Genomic DNA, 18,979 nt, shown 5'->3' with positions numbered 1-18,979 from the left:
CAATACATCTTCAACATAACACAGACCTCACAACTATCTGTATTACTACAACTCGGCCATCCAGACCAAGAGATCTCCTGACCTCGCATGTTAGAAGCTGACCAAAAGCATCGGTAAGCCGTACGAGATTGCTGAAATCCATCTACTTCCTCAAGAAGGTATCGATCATTTCGAAGAACTTTAGATATTCTATAGGGACCCTTAACATTTGGGATAATAAATAATTCGTAGTTTTTACGAAAAAAACTTATTTCTTTTTTAAATCATAATTTTACAAAAAATCTTGAATTAAAAAAAAAATAAAAATTCGTAATTTTTCGAAGAAAAAAAACCAAGGTTGGCAACCGAAACGAATAACGGTATCCGCATTAATTTTATTATTATTCCGATATCTGTAACGGTATTTAAATTATAACGGTATCGGTATACCAGTATAAAACTAATATATCGGTATTTATACCGATATATTACAGAAAGTTATAAAAAACGAAATATATGTAATTACATTTTTTATTTAATAATTCAATAAATCGGTTCCAACCTTGAAAAAACTGATTTTAAAACTCACTAATTTTACAAAAAAATTACAATTTCGTAATATGTATTACGAAATTACACTATCAATTTGAATTTACTGGTCTGTAACGACTGCTTGCACTGACATGATAAATGATGTTATAAACATTATCAGTGCTCGAAACTTCTACACGCTGTTATTATCATTATTTATAAATATAAAAACATTAACTATTAAAGCTGGGGGGATATTATGTAATTCAAAACGAAACACTTTCGAAATACAATATATAAAGCATACAAATTAGAACGAATTTCTTTTCAAAAGGAATTATATAATAACTCCCCTGGTAACATTAACATTAAAGCTGCTAAAATCTCTAGAAATACAGCATTCTAGCCGTTAGATAACTTTTGAAACTACTAGAAGATGGCACTGTGTATATATAAGTAGTAACAGCAAGTTGATGTTAGACTTAACTTAATTAATTGTTGTGTAAATTTAAATAAATAAAGAGTTGTTACAATTTTAAAACTACTGATCGCTTTTATTTGCAATTAAAAGAATACGGTTTATTTAGATGAAATAAACCACTGATATTAAAAGGTAAAAACGTAGCAGTATTTAAGATTATGTCATTAGATATCACAGCAATTAGTTAACAGAGACTATTATTGATCAAAATGAAGAAAACGATATCGACATTTTATTTAATTTGAAAGTAATTTTATAGTTAATGTTTAATCTTTGAAAATTACAACTTGTAAATATTTATCATAGTATACTTTTATATCACTGTAATAAAAAATTTTAAAAACTATATGCTACATTTTGATGAAATATTAATGCGTAAAATCTGGACTTCAGTAGTACATGGCCAGAAAAAAACCGTTAGTTTTAGTGAACTATGCTGTTCAGTAACAAGACGTCCATTTAATTTAAAACTATGTTTTAAGAAAGGATCGATTTTACAGACAAATGCTAGTTAAACCTTTTTGAAAACAATGGTCGCCCAAGAGTTTGAAGAAAGCGAGGTACTGCCTTAGAACAAAAAAAATCAAATGTATTGAAGAATGTAAAGTTTTTCGACTAAGTGTACATCAATACACATATTTGTTTCTAATTTATTTTTGAACACATTTCCATTAAAAACGAATTTAAAACTTTACATTCAAATGTGATAACTCCCAAATTTTATTCGATTAATAATTGTTATTCGTATAAATCAACACTATTTCTCCAGCTGTGTTTAGCGAATAAAAATAACAACTGACTTGAATACAACTCTGTTCAAACTGAACACAGTTCAACTCTCTATACCTGAAACTGTTTTTTCATACTTTTTTTAGCGGCGTTTCTTATGTGGCTGGTGAAAAAACATAATTTGCGAAACTATTTTATTCTATTTACATTCGCAAAAAATGCTTAAACAATAAATAATAAAGTGAAATTATATTGTGAACTTGATAGTTTCGAAGAAATATATGTGAAAAATACGCTAATAAGTGAACTTTTCTAGAAAAAGTTTAGCAAAGTTGCAAAGAAAAAAAATAAGCGAAACGACAATATTCTTGAGAAATAGTGAAGCTGCTGCAAGAAAAAATAAAGAGAAAAACGTAAAATAAAGGAAAGAAAGAAGACATAAATTAAAAATCTATGAAAAAAGTAAGTAATTTTCTTGAGACAATTACTGGTGATTTTTTCTGAAATAAAAAATGTTTATTACACTTAACTGTGTATTACAATTTTAGCAATTAGGCTTAGACATGTTTGAGATTGTTTTAACATGAATTTTGCATGCACTCAACGAATTATAATGTAAAGAAAGAAATTGAAAAGAGTAACCCAACAAACATTTTTTTGGTTTTATTTTTTAGATTTTCTATAACACTTTCATACAGGGTGGGTATTTGATTAAATATTAACATAAATGGGCAAAGAAAAATCCACAACCGATTTAGCCTGTCATAATTCAAATGATGCTAAGAAAACTATTGAGGAAAACAAGGAAAATTCTTTAAAGGATAAAAATTCCATACAATCCGATAAGAAAACAAAGAATAGCAGCAAATTGAATTCCAAAAAATCAGAGGTATTGGAGGATGATAACAGTAACGACAGCAGTACAAGTACAGACACAAAAGCCAGCAGCAGCTCAAGCAATAATTCCTCCAGTACCTCAGCCTCAAAAGAAACTTCAACTTCAAAGAGTAAAACTTCATCATTAGCAACGGACAAGGCAACGGATAACAAACAAGAAACCGAAGAAAAAGTCGAAAATCCAGCAGCAAGTGAAGATAAAACGTCGGACGATAAAACGTCGGACGATAAAACGTCGGACGATAAAACATCGGACGATAAAACGTCGGACGATAAAACGTCAGAAGATAAAAAAGAAGAACCTCAATTCCGCGTGGCCTCCAATAACACAGGTTTTAAATTACGCATAGTACCTTTAGAAAAATTACTCGAAAAGCCTAAGCAAATCGAAGTAGCAAAAGAAAAGAAGCGTTCAGCATCTCCACCCCTAAAGAAAAAAAACGAACGATTCGTAAGAAGTGCAAGATCTAGCAGAGATAATCCCGTTAGACGTTTGCCCGAACGGGCACGTAAACCTACTTCTTTTGTAGTAATTTCTGAAAGTGAATCGGAGGAAGAAACATCTGAGCGAAGTAAAAGTGAGTCTGAATCAAGTGGAGAGGAACCGCCGCCAACTAAAAAAGTAGCAAAGGTAATTGCTGCTAAATTTAAATCCAAACCCCGCCCTCCTTCTCCATCTACCGTAAGACGCTGTGTAGTAAAAATAAAACGTTCCAAATTATCGGATTTCAAGAATCTAAAGTCGACAACCAACAAAAAAACTAAAATGAATGGTGGCACCGAAAAGCCTTCCACATCGGCCGCCCGCAGAAAACCTCTATTTTCGGATAACGAAAATGATTCCGATTCCGATGTACGAGTCTCTGACGTTGAGGATAATGCTGATGAAGACGAAGAGGAGGCCAGCCAGAGGGATAGCAGCGATAGCGAAGTAATCCCAACACGCAAAAGACGTGTATTCAATAGAGGTAAAAAGTCAGATAATTCCGATGAGGATTTTGAACCCGACAATAAATCGAAAAAGAAGAAGCGACGTATTCGAAAAAATTCCACTGATGACTCAGATGACGACGATGATGAGAAAAAGGACAAGACCAAACGAAAGGACATTCGTAAAATAATAAAAACTTCGGAACTTAATATTAGCACTAAAACCGCTACCAAGGAAGAGGAAGAACGACGTAAACGTATTGAAGAGCGCCAGAAATTGTATAATCAAATCTACGAGAAACCCGACAGTGTTGAAGTTGACGAGTTGGTTTTAGATTTTGATCCCGAATCAAGGAAAACTCTGCTAGAGGTGGACAAGGGCCTAATGAAAAAACTCAAGCCTCATCAAGTAACAGGTGTTAAATTCATGTGGGACGCTTGTTTCGAGACCATAGAGGATGCACAAGAAAAACCAGGATCTGGTTGTATTTTAGCCCATTGCATGGGTCTGGGTAAAACCATGCAGATTGTCACCCTCTCTCACACACTCCTGGCCAATTCCAAGAAAACCAATGTCGAACGAGTGCTCATCATTTCACCCCTAAGTACGCTTAACAATTGGGCCCGGGAATTCAAACACTGGATAAGCTTTACACGCAAACGCAACATAGAAATCTACGATATGTCCAAGTATAAAGATAAAAATACACGAATTTTCAAACTGAACGAATGGTTCGAGGAGGGCGGTGTCTGTATTATGGGTTACGATATGTATCGTATATTGACCAACGAAAAGGCCAAGGGCTTGCGCAAGAAACAACGTGAACAGTTGCAACAGTCTCTGGTTGATCCCGGTCCCGATCTGGTGGTCTGTGACGAGGGCCATTTGTTAAAGAATGAAAAGACTTCGATTAGTAAGGCTGTAACACGTATGCGCACCTTAAGACGTATCGTTTTGACCGGTACACCATTGCAAAATAATCTCAAGGAATGTAAGTAAATGTATAATATTGCTCCATTATTATTATTATTCTTTTTTTTTTGTGGACGAGTTGTAACTAACAGAAGTTAAGAAGAAAAATACATAATAAATTTATATTCTAAAGAATTCCCAAAATCAGGAAAATAAATTTTTGAACAACTAACTGTATGCAGACACTTACAAGAATTTGAAAAAGTACCTATGTAATTTTTCATTTATATGCTTTATTTGTTTCTCAGCTTGAACGTAAATATCTTTTGTTAGTCCCTCACGTTACAAACATTTCTTATATTTTCATTCACATTTTACACCAACAATTTAAATTTCAGACTATTGTATGATTCAATTTATCAAACCCAATCTCTTGGGTACATACAAGGAATATCTTAATCGTTTCGTAAATCCCATATCGAATGGTCAATATACGGACTCCACAGAACGCGATATACGTTTAATGAAACATCGTTCGCATATCTTGCATCAGCTGTTGCAGGGTTGCATACAACGGCGAGATTATTCGGTGCTGGCACCGTATCTACCACCCAAACATGAATATGTTGTCTACACCACGCTGTCCACGTTGCAGCAACTGTTGTACGAACACTATATGACATATCAACGTGATGTCGGCGGTTCAATATCCGAGGGTAAGGGAGCTCGTCTGTTCCAAGACTTTCAAGAGCTACGACGCATATGGACACATCCCATGAATATGCGCATTAACAGCGATTCGGTTATACGTAAAAAGGTATTAGCTAATGACAATGATTCAATGGATGACTTCCTGGACGACAATGATGACGACGACGATGATGAGCCGGCGGGTGCAGGTTCTTCATCGGAGTCGTCGGTTGGTTCGTCTAAATCATTTGGCAGTGGGGGTGGTGGTGGTAGAGGTGCCCCTTCAAAGTCACGCAAGACTAGAAACTTCCGTCGCGAAGCTGCTGCCGCTGGCGTAGATGTTGACAGCGATATAGAGGAGTTGCCGCCCGTACAGCAAGATGATCCATCGGAGTGGTGGAAACGGTTTGTGGCTGACAAAGAACTTAACAATGTCAATCATTCCCCCAAATTGGTTATGCTGATGAGACTATTGGAACAATGCGAACAAATTGGCGATAAACTGTTGGTTTTCTCACAGTCACTGCAGAGTCTGGACACAATTGAACATTTTCTATCATTGGTAGATAGTAAAACTAGAGGTTATGAGTACGAGGGTGAGTAACAAAAGTTAAATGTATAAAAACATAATCAAAATTTTTTTATTTTTTTTTTAAAAGTCTATTTTTAAAATGACTTAAAAAATTTACTTTTTTGAAAACATTATTTTCAAAAAACTACTTTATTATGAAACTACATTTTTTTAAAAAAATCAGTAGTATGTACTTTTCAAAAAAAATTACATCTTCCAAATATGTAGTACATTTCAAACAAGTGCCTTTTCCAAACAGAACTAATTTTTTTCAAAGTAATTTTTTAAAAGGTACTTTTTTCAATTAGTACTTTTTTTAAAAAGTAATTTTTTCAAATAGTACTTTTTTAAAAATAGTACTTTTTAAAAGAAGTACCTTTTCCAATTAGTACTTTTTAAAAAAAGTACAATTTCCAAATAGTACCTTTTTCAACTAGTACATTTTTAAAAAAGTACCTTTTCCAAATAGTATTTTTTAAAAAGTACCTTTTCCAAATACACTTTTTTTTAAAAAAAATAACCTTAGGAAAAGTACTTTTTTAAAAAGCACCTTTTCCAAATAGTACTTTTTTAATAAAACCATATTTTCCAAAAAGTACCTTTAATTTTCGTATCATGCTACCTTTTCCTACTAGTACTTTTTTAAAAAGTACCTTTTCCAAATAGTATTTTTTTAAAAATACCTTTTCCAAATACACTTTTTTAAAAAAAATTAACCTTAGGAAAAGTACTTTTTTAAAAAGTACCTTTACCAAATAGTACTTTTTTAGTAAAACCATATTATCCAAAAAGTATCTTTTATTTTCGTACCCTGCAACAAAACTAAATTGTCAATAACTCTATTATCCGTTTGCAGGTGATGTCGGCGATTTCAGTGGCTTTTGGAATAACGGCACAGATTATTTCCGCTTAGATGGTTCGTGTTCGGTGGAGCAACGTGAATCCATGTGCAAGAGATTTAATGATTCTACCAATTTGAGAGCTCGTCTGTTTTTAATTTCCACACGAGCCGGTGGTTTGGGCATCAATTTGGTTTCCGCTAATCGTGTGGTTATATTTGATGTCTCTTGGAATCCATCGCATGACACGCAAAGTATTTTCCGTGTTTATCGTTTTGGTCAAGTGAAGCCTTGCTATATATATCGCCTCATTGCCATGGGCACCATGGAACAGAAACTGTATGAACGTCAGGTGGCAAAACAGGCCACTGCCAAACGTGTTATTGATGAACAGCAAATATCTCGTCATTACAATCAGTCGGATTTACTGGAACTGTACACATACGAATTGCAACCGACTGTGCCCCGGGAAATACCCATTTTACCCAAGGATCGTCTGTTCGCTGAACTGCTGTCGGAACATGAGAAGCTGCTGTTCAAATACCACGAACACGACTCATTGCTCGAAAACGAAGAAAGTGAGAATCTTAGCGAATCGGAGCGTAAGGAGGCCTGGTCTGAGTTCGAGGCCGAGAAGACACGTACTGTGCAGACGGCTCAATTTATGGCGTATGATCGTTCCGCATATGGCGGCCAATTTGGCAATGCCTCGGGTAGTGTTACTTCCAATAAAATATTCGGCTTTCGTTCGGATGTACTACTACAATTGCTTAACATGAAAATTGCTCAGGATCATCCTGAAATGACACAAAATCAAGTTATACAAGTAGTACCAACATATTTGAATCAGTTGTACAGCCAAATGAATGGTGGTGATCCTACTATGTATAAGGATCTTCTGTCATTGCATGGCACTCTGGCCCATCCGAGTGGCATGTATATGAATCCGTTATTATATGTTAATCAAAATCCACAGGCGGCTGGCTACTTTCAGGGCCAGGCAGCCAATGGTGTGGCTGGTAGTGGTGCTGGTGTTGGTCTTGGCGTCGGTGGTGCACAAATTGTTCCCAATCCAGCGGCTCAAGCTGCGGCTGCCCCGCCAAGACCAGCACCAGGTTTCGATCCGAATGAGGTTTATGAAATTGATTAAAAAATAATGTAACCTACATACACATATACACTGACAACAAATAAAATACAATTTCATTTCATCGACTATATAATTTGTAGACTAGGAGACATTATAACTATTATTATTTAATTTTTTGTTTAATTGTAATAATTAATCTCTTTGTTTATTGACATTTATTTTCATGCAGTTTTTCTTCCGCCTTTTTTCCTAAAAACATTTCCTTTTTTCCCAACTCCAGAAGAGTTTTCTGGCAAAACAAACATTTATGAGTGTTTTTAAGATTTATTTATTTTTGATTTTTTTCCCCTTCCCCTTTTAAAAAGTGGATGTTTTAGAAAGTTTATGTTTTTGTAAATTATTCTTTAAACTGATCTCCCCTAAACTTGAAAAGGAAAAACTATTTAAAATTTACTTTAATTTTACTCTCTGTTTGTTTATTCAACCCTTATTAGCCTCAACCTCAACCCTTTTTCATTACATTTCTATATCGTTTCCACTACTCAATCATTTTCTACTTTCATTTCCAATTTGATAAGTTGATTTAGATGCTATTTTTACATTTTTTATTTTTATATGCAAATATTTTTTATTTTTTTTTTTGTTGATAAAAGAAAGAGTATAGATTAAAACTCTTTAAATCCAATTTAAGTTACATATTGTTTATTGAAGATAAATTATACATAATTTTTTATTTTTAATTTAACAAATACACAACCACATACACACATTTAAATTAATAATGAATATTTACTTTACTTTAACATTTTAACTTATAAAAAGAAATAAGAAAATCTTTAAAAACAAAAGGATATTTAAAATCTTTGGTTTAGTTCACTATTTAATAAGTTTAATAAATTAGCAACGGCAAAACAACAACAACAACATGTAATGCTACATTATAAAATACATATAACTAAAATAATCCCTCTCACACTCCTTTATATCATTAAAAAAAACAAACACAATTTAATAATATTTTTAAACTTATAAATTAATTATAAACAACAAACCAACAACAACAACAAAAAGAATAAATAAAAAAACACATAAAACCCCCCATATAAAGCTAACACCAGGTTAATTAGTAATAAAATTATATATAATATATAATGATTGGTGTTGCAAAACGTATACTGCAAAACGTTTTTTAAATAGCACTTAAAAACTTGAAATATTTTTTATTTAATAGTAAGAAGGCAGACAGAGCAGTAGAAAATAAAGAAAAGATTTATCTTTGACAACGGAACACAAACGAAGAAATAGGATCGTTTTTAAAATTGAACATACCCGGGGTCTCCTACTTTTGGGACACCGCCCCTGGTGAGCCCATGAGGTCCAAATTCAAAACTTAACACAACACTTCCTCTTTGCGCATGTCAAATTTCATTCACATCGGACTAACCGTTTAGAAGTTACAGATTTATTTCCCTCTTTTGTTTTCTATACCACTGTGCATCGGGAATTCTCCCGGTCCGGTTCCTATTTAAAATCGAGAAAATCGGCCAATAAATGGCTGAGATATAAGGAAAAACCGGGACAACCTCGATTTTTGAGCTATATCTGGATTACTAAGTCATTAATAGACAATATTAATTTGGAACTATAATGGGTCAAAAACGAGAAAAAAAAATTTTAACTTAATTTTTCTTTATTAACCAAAAAATTGTTTGTCATACATTTTTTTTTTCACTAAAAATTAAAAGAAATCATTTTGAAAAACTTCTACTCGGGGAAAATATTTTTTACCCTGAATTTTTTTTTCACCAAACAAAAATTTATTAGTGAAAATAATTGTATCGTTTTCGAATCCATCACAAACGTTTTCGATAATAAATTACAAACAAAATTTTTTTTAAATTTTGTTTACCTAAAAATATTTAAAATTTTTATTTATGATTCGGCACAGCCGATTATAGCTCTCTTACTTTTTAGTTTGCAAATCGTATCGTTTTCGAATTCATCACATACGTAGGGGGTTACTCTCTAATTCGATTCGAATTCATGCACCATTGCTTGAATTTGCAATAAAATGTACAAGATTGTGATTTCCACTAATGTTATTATTATAAATCTGGCCACTTTGTTTTTTTTTGCAGACAAGGCCAAGGCGAATTCATTAGTAATGAATTCGCCTGAACAAGCCATAAAGAAGAAGCACTGTCAGTGAGCATTGTTTTGATTATTGTGGTTTTGATTTCACGGTATAGTTTTTACCAAAGTAAATTAATAAAGTAGACTCAGTAGAACAGCTGACTATTTTTTTTACTTTGGTCTGAACTGTCAATTCACTTGTGGTTGTTGTGGCGAAAAATACAACAAGCCCAAAAGCAAAAACAACAACAGGCAACTTTGACAGCTCAGACCTTAAACCAAAAACAAAATTGCTTGTGGTTTTTGTAAATGTTGTATTTGTTGTAGTACTGTCGCTACTTTATTAATTTACTTTGGTTTTTACAATTGCCACGGAAAAATGTCAACCTCTTCCAATGTTAATGGCAATCTAATGGACGAGTTCGAAGAGGCTTTTCAAAATTGCCTGCTTTCACTCACTAAACTAGAAGCCAACACAGGCACCAACAAGGAAGAAGTCGAGTTGGAAGTACAAAAAACAACAAATCGTTTCATTGATGTGGCCCGCCAAATGGAAGCATTCTTTTTACAAAAACGCTTTTTGGTGTCCACTCTAAAGCCCGACCAACTAATAAAAGATGAAAATCAAGATTTACGCATAGAAATTTCCCGCAAAGAGGCTTTGTTAAACAAACATTACAGCCGTTTGGAGGAATGGAAGGCCTGTCTCTCGGACATACAACAAAATCCGGCTATTCTCAATAGGCCGGTAGGAGGAATACCGGTTGGTTTGGGAGAAGCAGGCGGTAGCATGGTGGGACCATCCGGATCGTCTGGACCCATAGGTGTTGCAGCGATGGCAGCAATGGGTGGACCACCCGGAAGGGGTGGCATGATGCCAAATGTGCCAGGTGCTATGGGACCTATGACACATATGGGCCAGGTGGGTCAACAGCAACAACACATACAAAATCAAAAAATGTTGCAGGCCCAACAAATGCAACAATTGCGCATGATGGGAAAATTACCAAAGTAGTTAGTTTTCATTTTTTATTTTTGTAAAATATAGTTTTTAAATAAATTTTTCGTTTAATGTTTAAGATATAAATCTTATTGATGAATTAATTGTATTAAAAATTAAATATGTATGTGCGGCTTAAATATTCCAAGGAAACATACAATTTCGGAAATAAGCTCATTTAATGAGGGCGTTTAGGTAAAACTGAGTGCAAAAAGAAAACTGAATTTACACTTTTTGTTCAAATTGACCAGAAAAAAACCCTTTAATAAATTATATATTGCACTGATCTGTCAGATTGATTATTGATAAAGTAATTCTAAATAACAAACTGTTTAGAATAATTGAAGAAAGGTCGTAAAGGTTTGGTGTAAACATTTTTTTGTGGGCTTTATAAGTTTTTACTTATATCTCAGCCAATTGTGGGCTTTATTTTAATTAGCAACCTAAACGGAACAAAAGCGGATATATTGATGTAATAGTACATTTGAAATAGGCCGATTATTAGATTCGTTTCGGTCTGACTCTAAATTTCAATAATAATAATGGTGCATTTATGCAAAATGTAAACGAGAAAACTTTGTCAAGTTTCATTACTAAAGTTTTATTTATGTTAATATTAAATAGTTATATAATGAAATATATGTATGTATATTTATGGAATTTTAAGATAATTTTCTTAAGAAAATTATTTATGGTAGCGAGAAAAATCTTAAAACTAAAATCTTAAATAAGAAAAATTAAAGAAAATACATTATATATATGAGTGTTGGTTTTGCTGGATGAGGTTTGTATACATTACAAATAATATGTACATTATGAAATACTAGGCATATGATGCGTTTTGGATTATTCAAATTGGAGCAGTTTTGTGTTTTTTAACATGTCGATTAAGACTAAATTTCAAGTCAAAAGATTTGCCGCACAAATTACATTTAAATTTCGATTTAGTGGGAGTTATGTTTGTTTGAGCAGCTGCCAAATGCTGTCCATAATGTTGACGTAATTGTTCAATGGTGGCAAATGTTTCCGAACATTTTGCACAAGCAAATGTATTAAGTTTATTTTGGTCATATGCAGGCAACATACTGCCAGTCTCGTCATTCGAATCTGTGGCACTGGACTCTTCTTCTTCGTCTGTGGCTGAGGTATTTGAAGCTGTTTCAGTGTGATATTCGGTTGTTTCATCAGAATACTCATGTTGATCGTTTTCTTCATTTTCCATATGTTCGGATTCTTGTGTAACTACTGGAGTTTTGTTTATAAAGCAATCATTATTATTTGCAGGCACATGAACTTCTTCTGTATCATTGTCATAATCTTCAAATACCGTTATATTAGTATGTTCACCATCATTATCCTCTTGGTCATGATGAGTGATTTCATTAGTTTTATTTACTACTGCCTGCTCATCAAAGTCTGCAGTTTCAGTTTGTACCGCTGTTAAGTATGTATTAGGACGATGCTGTTCTTTTACATGTGCTTCCAAATCAATTTGTTCCATAAATCCTTGTTCACAGTGGGCACACAGAAATGTATAGTTGATTATATCATCTTCAGGTTCGTGACTCAATATTTCTGGCGCTTGCTGTACCTCAAACATTGCTTCTTGTGTTGCTTCTTGGGTACTTGCTATTTGAGATGTTGATATAGTGTTGGCTGCTGTATTGATGTCTTCATTGGCATGTATTTGCCAAATATGATTTTCTCGTTCATCCTCTGTAGCGAATGCTGAAAAGGCAAGGGATTTTTATTATTATTCAATTTAAAATTTAAGCGACAATATTGAATTACTGCATACCTTCTGTACAATATTCACAGGAATATTTCGTTAGTAGTTCATGTTGACGTAAATGTGATTTCATCTTTTTTGCTAAAACACCTACAAGAAAACAATAGAAAAAAATATTAAAGTTTCGAATCATGAAATTTTTTGTATTATTTCCCGGGATATCTATATAAGATGCAAAATAAATTAAACATATTTTAATAGAATTTTACCTTTGCCACATATTTTGCAATTTATTCTGCCATGATTAGCCCGTTTATGTTCCTTTAAAGCTTCTTTGGATTTGCACACAAAACCACATTGAGCACACTTTACATGTTTATTAAGTGTATGCCATTTCATGTGAAACTTTAGACGCGCCGGAGTAGAATTTTTGAATTCTTTGCCACATATATGACAACCCATATCTCTGATTTCATGAGCACGTTGCTTATGTAGCTTATGTTCATCCGGACTAGGGGAAAGATGCTGGCATAATTTGCACTCAACTTGATCTACAGGCATTGGTACACTAATTGCGGCTGGTGGACTGGCGGCAGCTACACTTTCGTTAAGCGACGGCATACGTTGAGGCGTATGTGGTGGGGAAGGTGCCGTTTGTACAACTACACGGCTGGCTGATTCCACTAGATGTGTAGGCTGTTGTGTTACTTCCATTGGTATGGTGGCGGCCTCTATCTGTTCTACTTTGATGGGGACATGAGGTATATTGAAAGGTGTTGCACCATCATATTCCGTATCACTCAAATCATCCACATATATAAAATCACATATCGGTAGCTCTTCATCCGGTTCAGGCAATTCTGATTTTATCTTAATATTGGCGATATTGGAATTTGCTACGTTATAAAATTTACGAAACTCATTCTGGGCATTAATGCAAGAGGCACGCAATTCGAATACTTGTTCGAACTTATGTATGCAGGTATTGCAAATAAACTGGGGATAGCCATCGTTCTCTGATACCTTGAATATTACATCAGAATTATGTCTATTCTATAAAAATATCACAATAAACTTACCTCCACATTCCATTGAGCTAATTCTAAGCGTATTAACATTATTTCTGAGTGCTCCAGTGGTGACTGAAAAAGATGCTTAAGCTGATGACTGGTTGGTGTTACGTAGTGTATGCCACAAGTTCGACAGGCTTTAATATTTTCAAGAAATTCACTATCGGTATCCATTTTTTTATAAATTCATTTATATTTAATTGTGAATTTGGTTAAATTTGTATTCTTTTTTGAGATTTATAACAAAAATGTGTTTGCAGTAAGCCAATTTTGGCGTTTTTTTTAAGTATTCAGAAAAATACAATGAAGTATTGCCCTCACTTGTTAAAGCGTTTGTTTCATAGATAAAATTCACATAGAGCGGAAACTAGAAATAAGTTTAAACACAAATTTTACTCAAAAAATCACACACACGAGTGTTGTTTTTGTTTTCACATAGTTTTTCTTCAATAATCCATTTACACCACTTAGGTTTTTGACAACTCAGTTAGGTTTTTGACAGCAGAATTTCTGATCTACTATTGTTTGTATATAAATCAATAAGAGGTATTGCCAGATTTCAATTAGCACCTACACATTCATATTACATGTGTATGCGGATGTTTTGCGCGGTGTGAGCTGTCAAAAGTTTAGTTGTTGCTTTTATTTTGTGTAGTTAAGAGTTATTAATTTAATATTACCAAAAGAAAGTGAAATTGTGTGAATTATATTTAAGGTAAGTGTTAGCAATAATATATATTATAGTTTCATAAATAATTTAAGTCTAATGCTTTATATTTATTAAAAATACGGGAAATATTTGCAAGCATAAACAATTGAAATGGCAACGAAAGTAAGCCAAAAGCAAATAAGAAAAAAATAGCGTCTATCAACAATAAACATATGGTTTGTTTACATTTTTGTTTTTATTTTCTACTTCGTAACAAAATGCGAATAGGATAAAGTAAAATTATAAATAACAATTTTTAATTCAATAGGGTTCTTTTTTTTGTATAGTTCGTTCAATAATTGCTCCCATAGTTCAGTTTAATGATTTTATAAATATCATCTTATAAATAGTGGTATAGAGACAAATTTCAATACAATTATATTTCATTTTAATATAAATAACATAAAGTAAAAATCGCTCTGAAACACAATATAGAAAAATCACCTTAGCGAAAACAGTGACGAAAATAAGAAGGAAAAGAAAATAAGAAAAACAAACTTTTGTATATAAACAGAAAACATATGTTTTTGTTTACATTTTTCTTTTTCCGTTTATTCTCAGCTTCGTAACAAAATGCAATTCATAAATTATACAGATATGAATCAGCTAGTTTCAATAGAAAAATAACAAAAGAAAATGTCAAAGTGGTTGTGGTTTGAAAAGAGGGACAAATATATTACTGCTACACGTTCAATATATATTGTGATACATATTTGGATCGCGATCAGGATTTCACAATATTAGGCTATTTTGCGATCCATCAATACTGCGTTCATTAAATGTCGCGATACTGGATCGCTGTCAATATATATTGAACGTGTATATGTATACATATATTGAACGTTTGCCCGTTACCTACTGTTCAAGGCTAATATCAGAGATTATTACAGATATGAAACAAATGACAGCTGTCAAAAAATTAATATCGAACCGTATGGTTATTTTCAAGGTGCATTTAATAAGGTGTCATCGGAACACAGCTGCACAAAGTATACAGAGGTGTCAAATTTGACAGTTCAAAAACACTAAAATCAGCTTTTTTTGAAATTGTTTCGATAGAAAGAGAAAACAAATTTGCTGTTTAATACAGATAGTGCGTTAAAACAAACAACTATATAAATAAGCACAAAACCAAACGGGTTGAAATTGTTTCGAGCGAAAGAGACAAATATATTTTTTTGTCGTGTCGCCTCTGTATACTTTGTGACAGCTGATTATACAAAAAGTACGCATAAATGTCAAACCACACATATAAAAAATATTCGTCGGAACGTATTTATGTCAAACTCCATATAAAAAAATAGTGAATTCGCCTGTATTTATTTCAATTCGCCACTGCTGTCACCAAGGTGCATTTAATAATGTGTCATTGGGAGCACGGCTGATTATAGAAATAGAACGCGATAATGTCAAACTACACATATAAAAAATATTCGTCGGTACGCATTTATGTCAAACTCCATATAAAAAAATAGTGAATTCGCCTGTATTTATTTCAATTCGCCACTGCTGTCACCTTGTTAAATACGCCTTGGCTGACACCTTATTAAATATATGAATTCGCTTTGTTTAAGCTGTCAAAGTCTACTGTTGTTATTGTTTCTTTTACGTTTGTTGTAGTTTTCGCCGCAACAAATACTAGTGAATTTGACTGTTTAAAAATCTAACAACTAAAGTAAACATTAATCAGCTGTGCATTCGACACAACCTGATATATAAATTCGCCTTGGTCCAGACTCAGGCTTTTTCCGATCAAATCAAGGTGCATTTAATAAGGTGTCATCGGCAGCACAGCTGATTATAGAAATAGCACGCATAAATGTCAAACTACATATATAAAAAATATTCGCCCGCATTTATGTCAAACTCCATATATAAAAAATAAGTGAATTCGCCTGTATTTATTTCAATTCGCCTTGGGTCAAACTTTATACCAGTGTCGGTGGCAAGGCGAATTTATATACAAGGTGGTTTCGGTGGCGAATTCAGGGAAATACGAGCGAATTCATTATTTTTTTATATATGGAGTTTGACATTCAAAACCACTCTCTCATTGTTTCGAATGTCAAACTCCATATATAAAAAATGCATAAATTTGCTCGTATTTGCATGAATTCGCCACCGACACCACCTTGTATATAAATTCGCCTTGGTCGGTGGCGAATTCAGACAGCGAGCGAATTCATTATTTTTTATATATGGAGTTTGACATTCGAAACAACTATCTTATTGTTGAGAATGTCAAACTCCATATATACAAAATTCATGAATTCGCCACCGACATCACCTGATATATAAATTTGCCTTGTGCTTTACTCATAAAAAATATTCGACCGAACGATGGTATGTCAAACACCAAGCCGAATTAAATTTAAGGTGTTGATTCTTAAAACAAGTACAACATTTACAAAAACTACATGCAATTTGTTTTTATTTATGTCGGCTGTAGCTGTCAAATCGGCCTGTAGTTTTTGTTGTCTTTGCATTTTTTTTGTAGTATTCGCCGCAATAAACACTAGTGAATTTGGCATCTTCCACATCCAAACAACCATAACCAGCTGATCAGTTGACCCCACCCAAGTCTAATTTAACAAGGTGGCAGCAGTCCATATATAAAAACTAAGTGAATTCGCCGGTATTTTTTTATATATTTGACATTTAAGCGTGCTTAATCTCTCGATGACACCTTCTTAAATGCACGATTCTACAACATTTACAAAAACCACATGCAATTTGTTTTTGTTTATGTGGTTTCAGCTGTCAAAGTTTGCCTGTTGTTTTTGTTACTTTTACGTTTGTTGTAGCATTCGCCGCAACAAACACAAGATAATTTGACAGCTCAAACCTCTAAACAACATTAATCAGCTGTGCTATCAACACCACCTGGTATATAAATTCGCCTTGGATACGCCTCGGGTAATTGTACCAAGGCAAGGTATATTAATTATAAGGTAGTGTTATCAGACCAGCTGATTGTTTTTTGCTACTATGTTCATTTTTCGCCGTAGTTATATTATATTATAAATGTCAAACTTTGTTTACATTTTGTAAATGTCAAACGAGCTGTTTTTGACATTTTTCCCTGCCAGCCAATTCGCCTTCAAATGCAGGCACAATGTCAAACTACATATAAAAAAAATATAACCAATTCGCTCGGTATTCTGAATTCGCCGATGACACTACCTTATAATTAATATACCTTGGTACCAAGGTATATTAATTATAAGGTAGTGTCATCGGCGAATTCAGAATACCGAGCGAATTGGTTATATGTATATGTAGTTTGACATTGTGCCTGCATTTGAAGGCGAATTGGCTGTCAGGGAAAAATGTCAAAAACAGCTCACAAATAAAGCAAAGGGAAATTTTGTTAAACAAAAAATGTTTATAAATTTGAAACTGTTTGTAATTTAATTTGATGTTTTTAAAAATAAAACTAATCTCGTGTAGTATTATTATTGTTTTTAAAACATAAACGAATTTAAAATGAACATAGTAGCAAAAAACGATCAGTTGTTCTGATAACCACAAAGTATACAGAGGCGTCACGAGACAGAAAATAATCTCGTTTTCTATTTGTCTCTTTCTTTATAAACTGCCCTTTTCATCGTTTTGTTTTGTTTATTTCTTTGTTTTGATTACATTACTTTGTCTACCATATTCGCGTTGTATATAGCGTTTTGCTTTAACACATCACTTATATTGTAGTACAAAATATTTGCTATCCCTTTCTTGAAACGTAAAATTTGACATCTCTGTATACTTTGTGCTGATAACACTACCCAAGGTGCATTTAATAAGGTGCCATCGGCAGCACAGCTGATTATAGAAATAGCACGCACAAATGTCAAACTACATATATAAAAAATATTCGCCCGTACGTCCGTATGTCAAACTCTATATATAAAAAAATAAGTGAATTCGCCTGTATTTATTTCAATTCGCCACTGCTGTCACCTTGTTAAATACGCCTTGACACTACCTTATAATTAATATACCTTGGTGAACTATGACATACCAAGGCGTATTAACAAGGTAAGTGCATAAAATCAGCTGTTTCTTAATTCGCCGTGGTTTAATGTAGGTCTTCTGTCAAACCAAGACGTATTAACAAGGTGAGTGCCAAGGCATATTTAAAAATCGCGTGCTTATTCTATAATAAGCTGTCACCTTAATTAAATGCACCTTTTATAATGCAGAAATTGAAAGGCAGACATTTTTCGAATTAATAAGATGAGTGCGTCCCGGCAACAAATACAACAATCGAAAAACAACAGGCATTTTGTTTTTGTAAAAATTTAGAACAAATGTCAAAATCAAGGCGAATTAAAATTTAACTGCTATTTGCAATAACAAATGCAAGACGTATTTAACTAGGTGACAGCAGTGGCGAATTGAAATAAATACAGGCGAATTCACTTATTTTTTTTATATATAGAGTTTGACATACGGACGTACGGGCGAATATTTTTTATATATGTAGTTTGACATTTGTGCGTGCTATTTCTATAATCAGCTGTGCTGCCGATGGCACCTTATTAAATGCACCTTGAACAAATGTAAACATAAACATAGTTTGACAGAAGACCTACATTAAACCACGGCGAATTAAGAAACAGCTGATTTTATGCACTAAGTCCCCTTTTACAATGCAGAAATTGAAAGTCAGGCACAAGGTGGAGTCAGTC

The 18,979-nt window shown here is 33.3% G+C and overlaps 3 protein-coding genes across 3 annotated transcripts; 2 read left to right on the top strand and 1 right to left on the bottom strand.

The window, feature by feature from the left end:
* The first annotated feature begins 1,856 nt into the window (after nucleotides 1–1,856).
* XNP lies at nucleotides 1,857–8,432 on the top strand. Its single transcript, XM_065498952.1, has 4 exons — nucleotides 1,857–2,182; nucleotides 2,395–4,539; nucleotides 4,859–5,746; nucleotides 6,578–8,432. The coding sequence occupies exons 2-4, from the start codon at nucleotides 2,448–2,450 to the stop codon at nucleotides 7,708–7,710; spliced, it is 4,113 nt and encodes a 1,370-aa protein (XP_065355024.1). The 5' UTR covers nucleotides 1,857–2,182; nucleotides 2,395–2,447; the 3' UTR covers nucleotides 7,711–8,432.
* A 1,676-nt stretch (nucleotides 8,433–10,108) lies between these two features.
* MED28 (mediator complex subunit 28) lies at nucleotides 10,109–10,870 on the top strand. The gene has a single exon (XM_065515851.1). The coding sequence runs from the start codon at nucleotides 10,163–10,165 to the stop codon at nucleotides 10,796–10,798; it is 636 nt and encodes a 211-aa protein (XP_065371923.1). The 5' UTR covers nucleotides 10,109–10,162; the 3' UTR covers nucleotides 10,799–10,870.
* A 479-nt stretch (nucleotides 10,871–11,349) lies between these two features.
* E(var)3-9 (Enhancer of variegation 3-9) lies at nucleotides 11,350–13,995 on the bottom strand. The gene is made up of 4 exons (XM_065515850.1): nucleotides 13,592–13,995; nucleotides 12,782–13,535; nucleotides 12,582–12,662; nucleotides 11,350–12,511 (listed from the first exon to the last, which is right to left on the bottom strand). Exons 1-4 carry the CDS (start codon nucleotides 13,754–13,756, stop codon nucleotides 11,634–11,636), a joined length of 1,878 nt encoding a protein of 625 aa, XP_065371922.1. The 5' UTR covers nucleotides 13,757–13,995; the 3' UTR covers nucleotides 11,350–11,633.
* Nucleotides 13,996–18,979: the final 4,984 nt, after the last annotated feature.

The sequence above is a fragment of the Calliphora vicina genome, chromosome 1 (assembly GCF_958450345.1).
Source record: "Calliphora vicina chromosome 1, idCalVici1.1, whole genome shotgun sequence".
In the NCBI taxonomy this organism is placed as follows: Eukaryota; Metazoa; Arthropoda; class Insecta; order Diptera; family Calliphoridae; genus Calliphora; species Calliphora vicina.
Note: the sequence above shows the minus strand (reverse complement) of the source record. Positions and strands in the feature narration are given on the sequence as shown.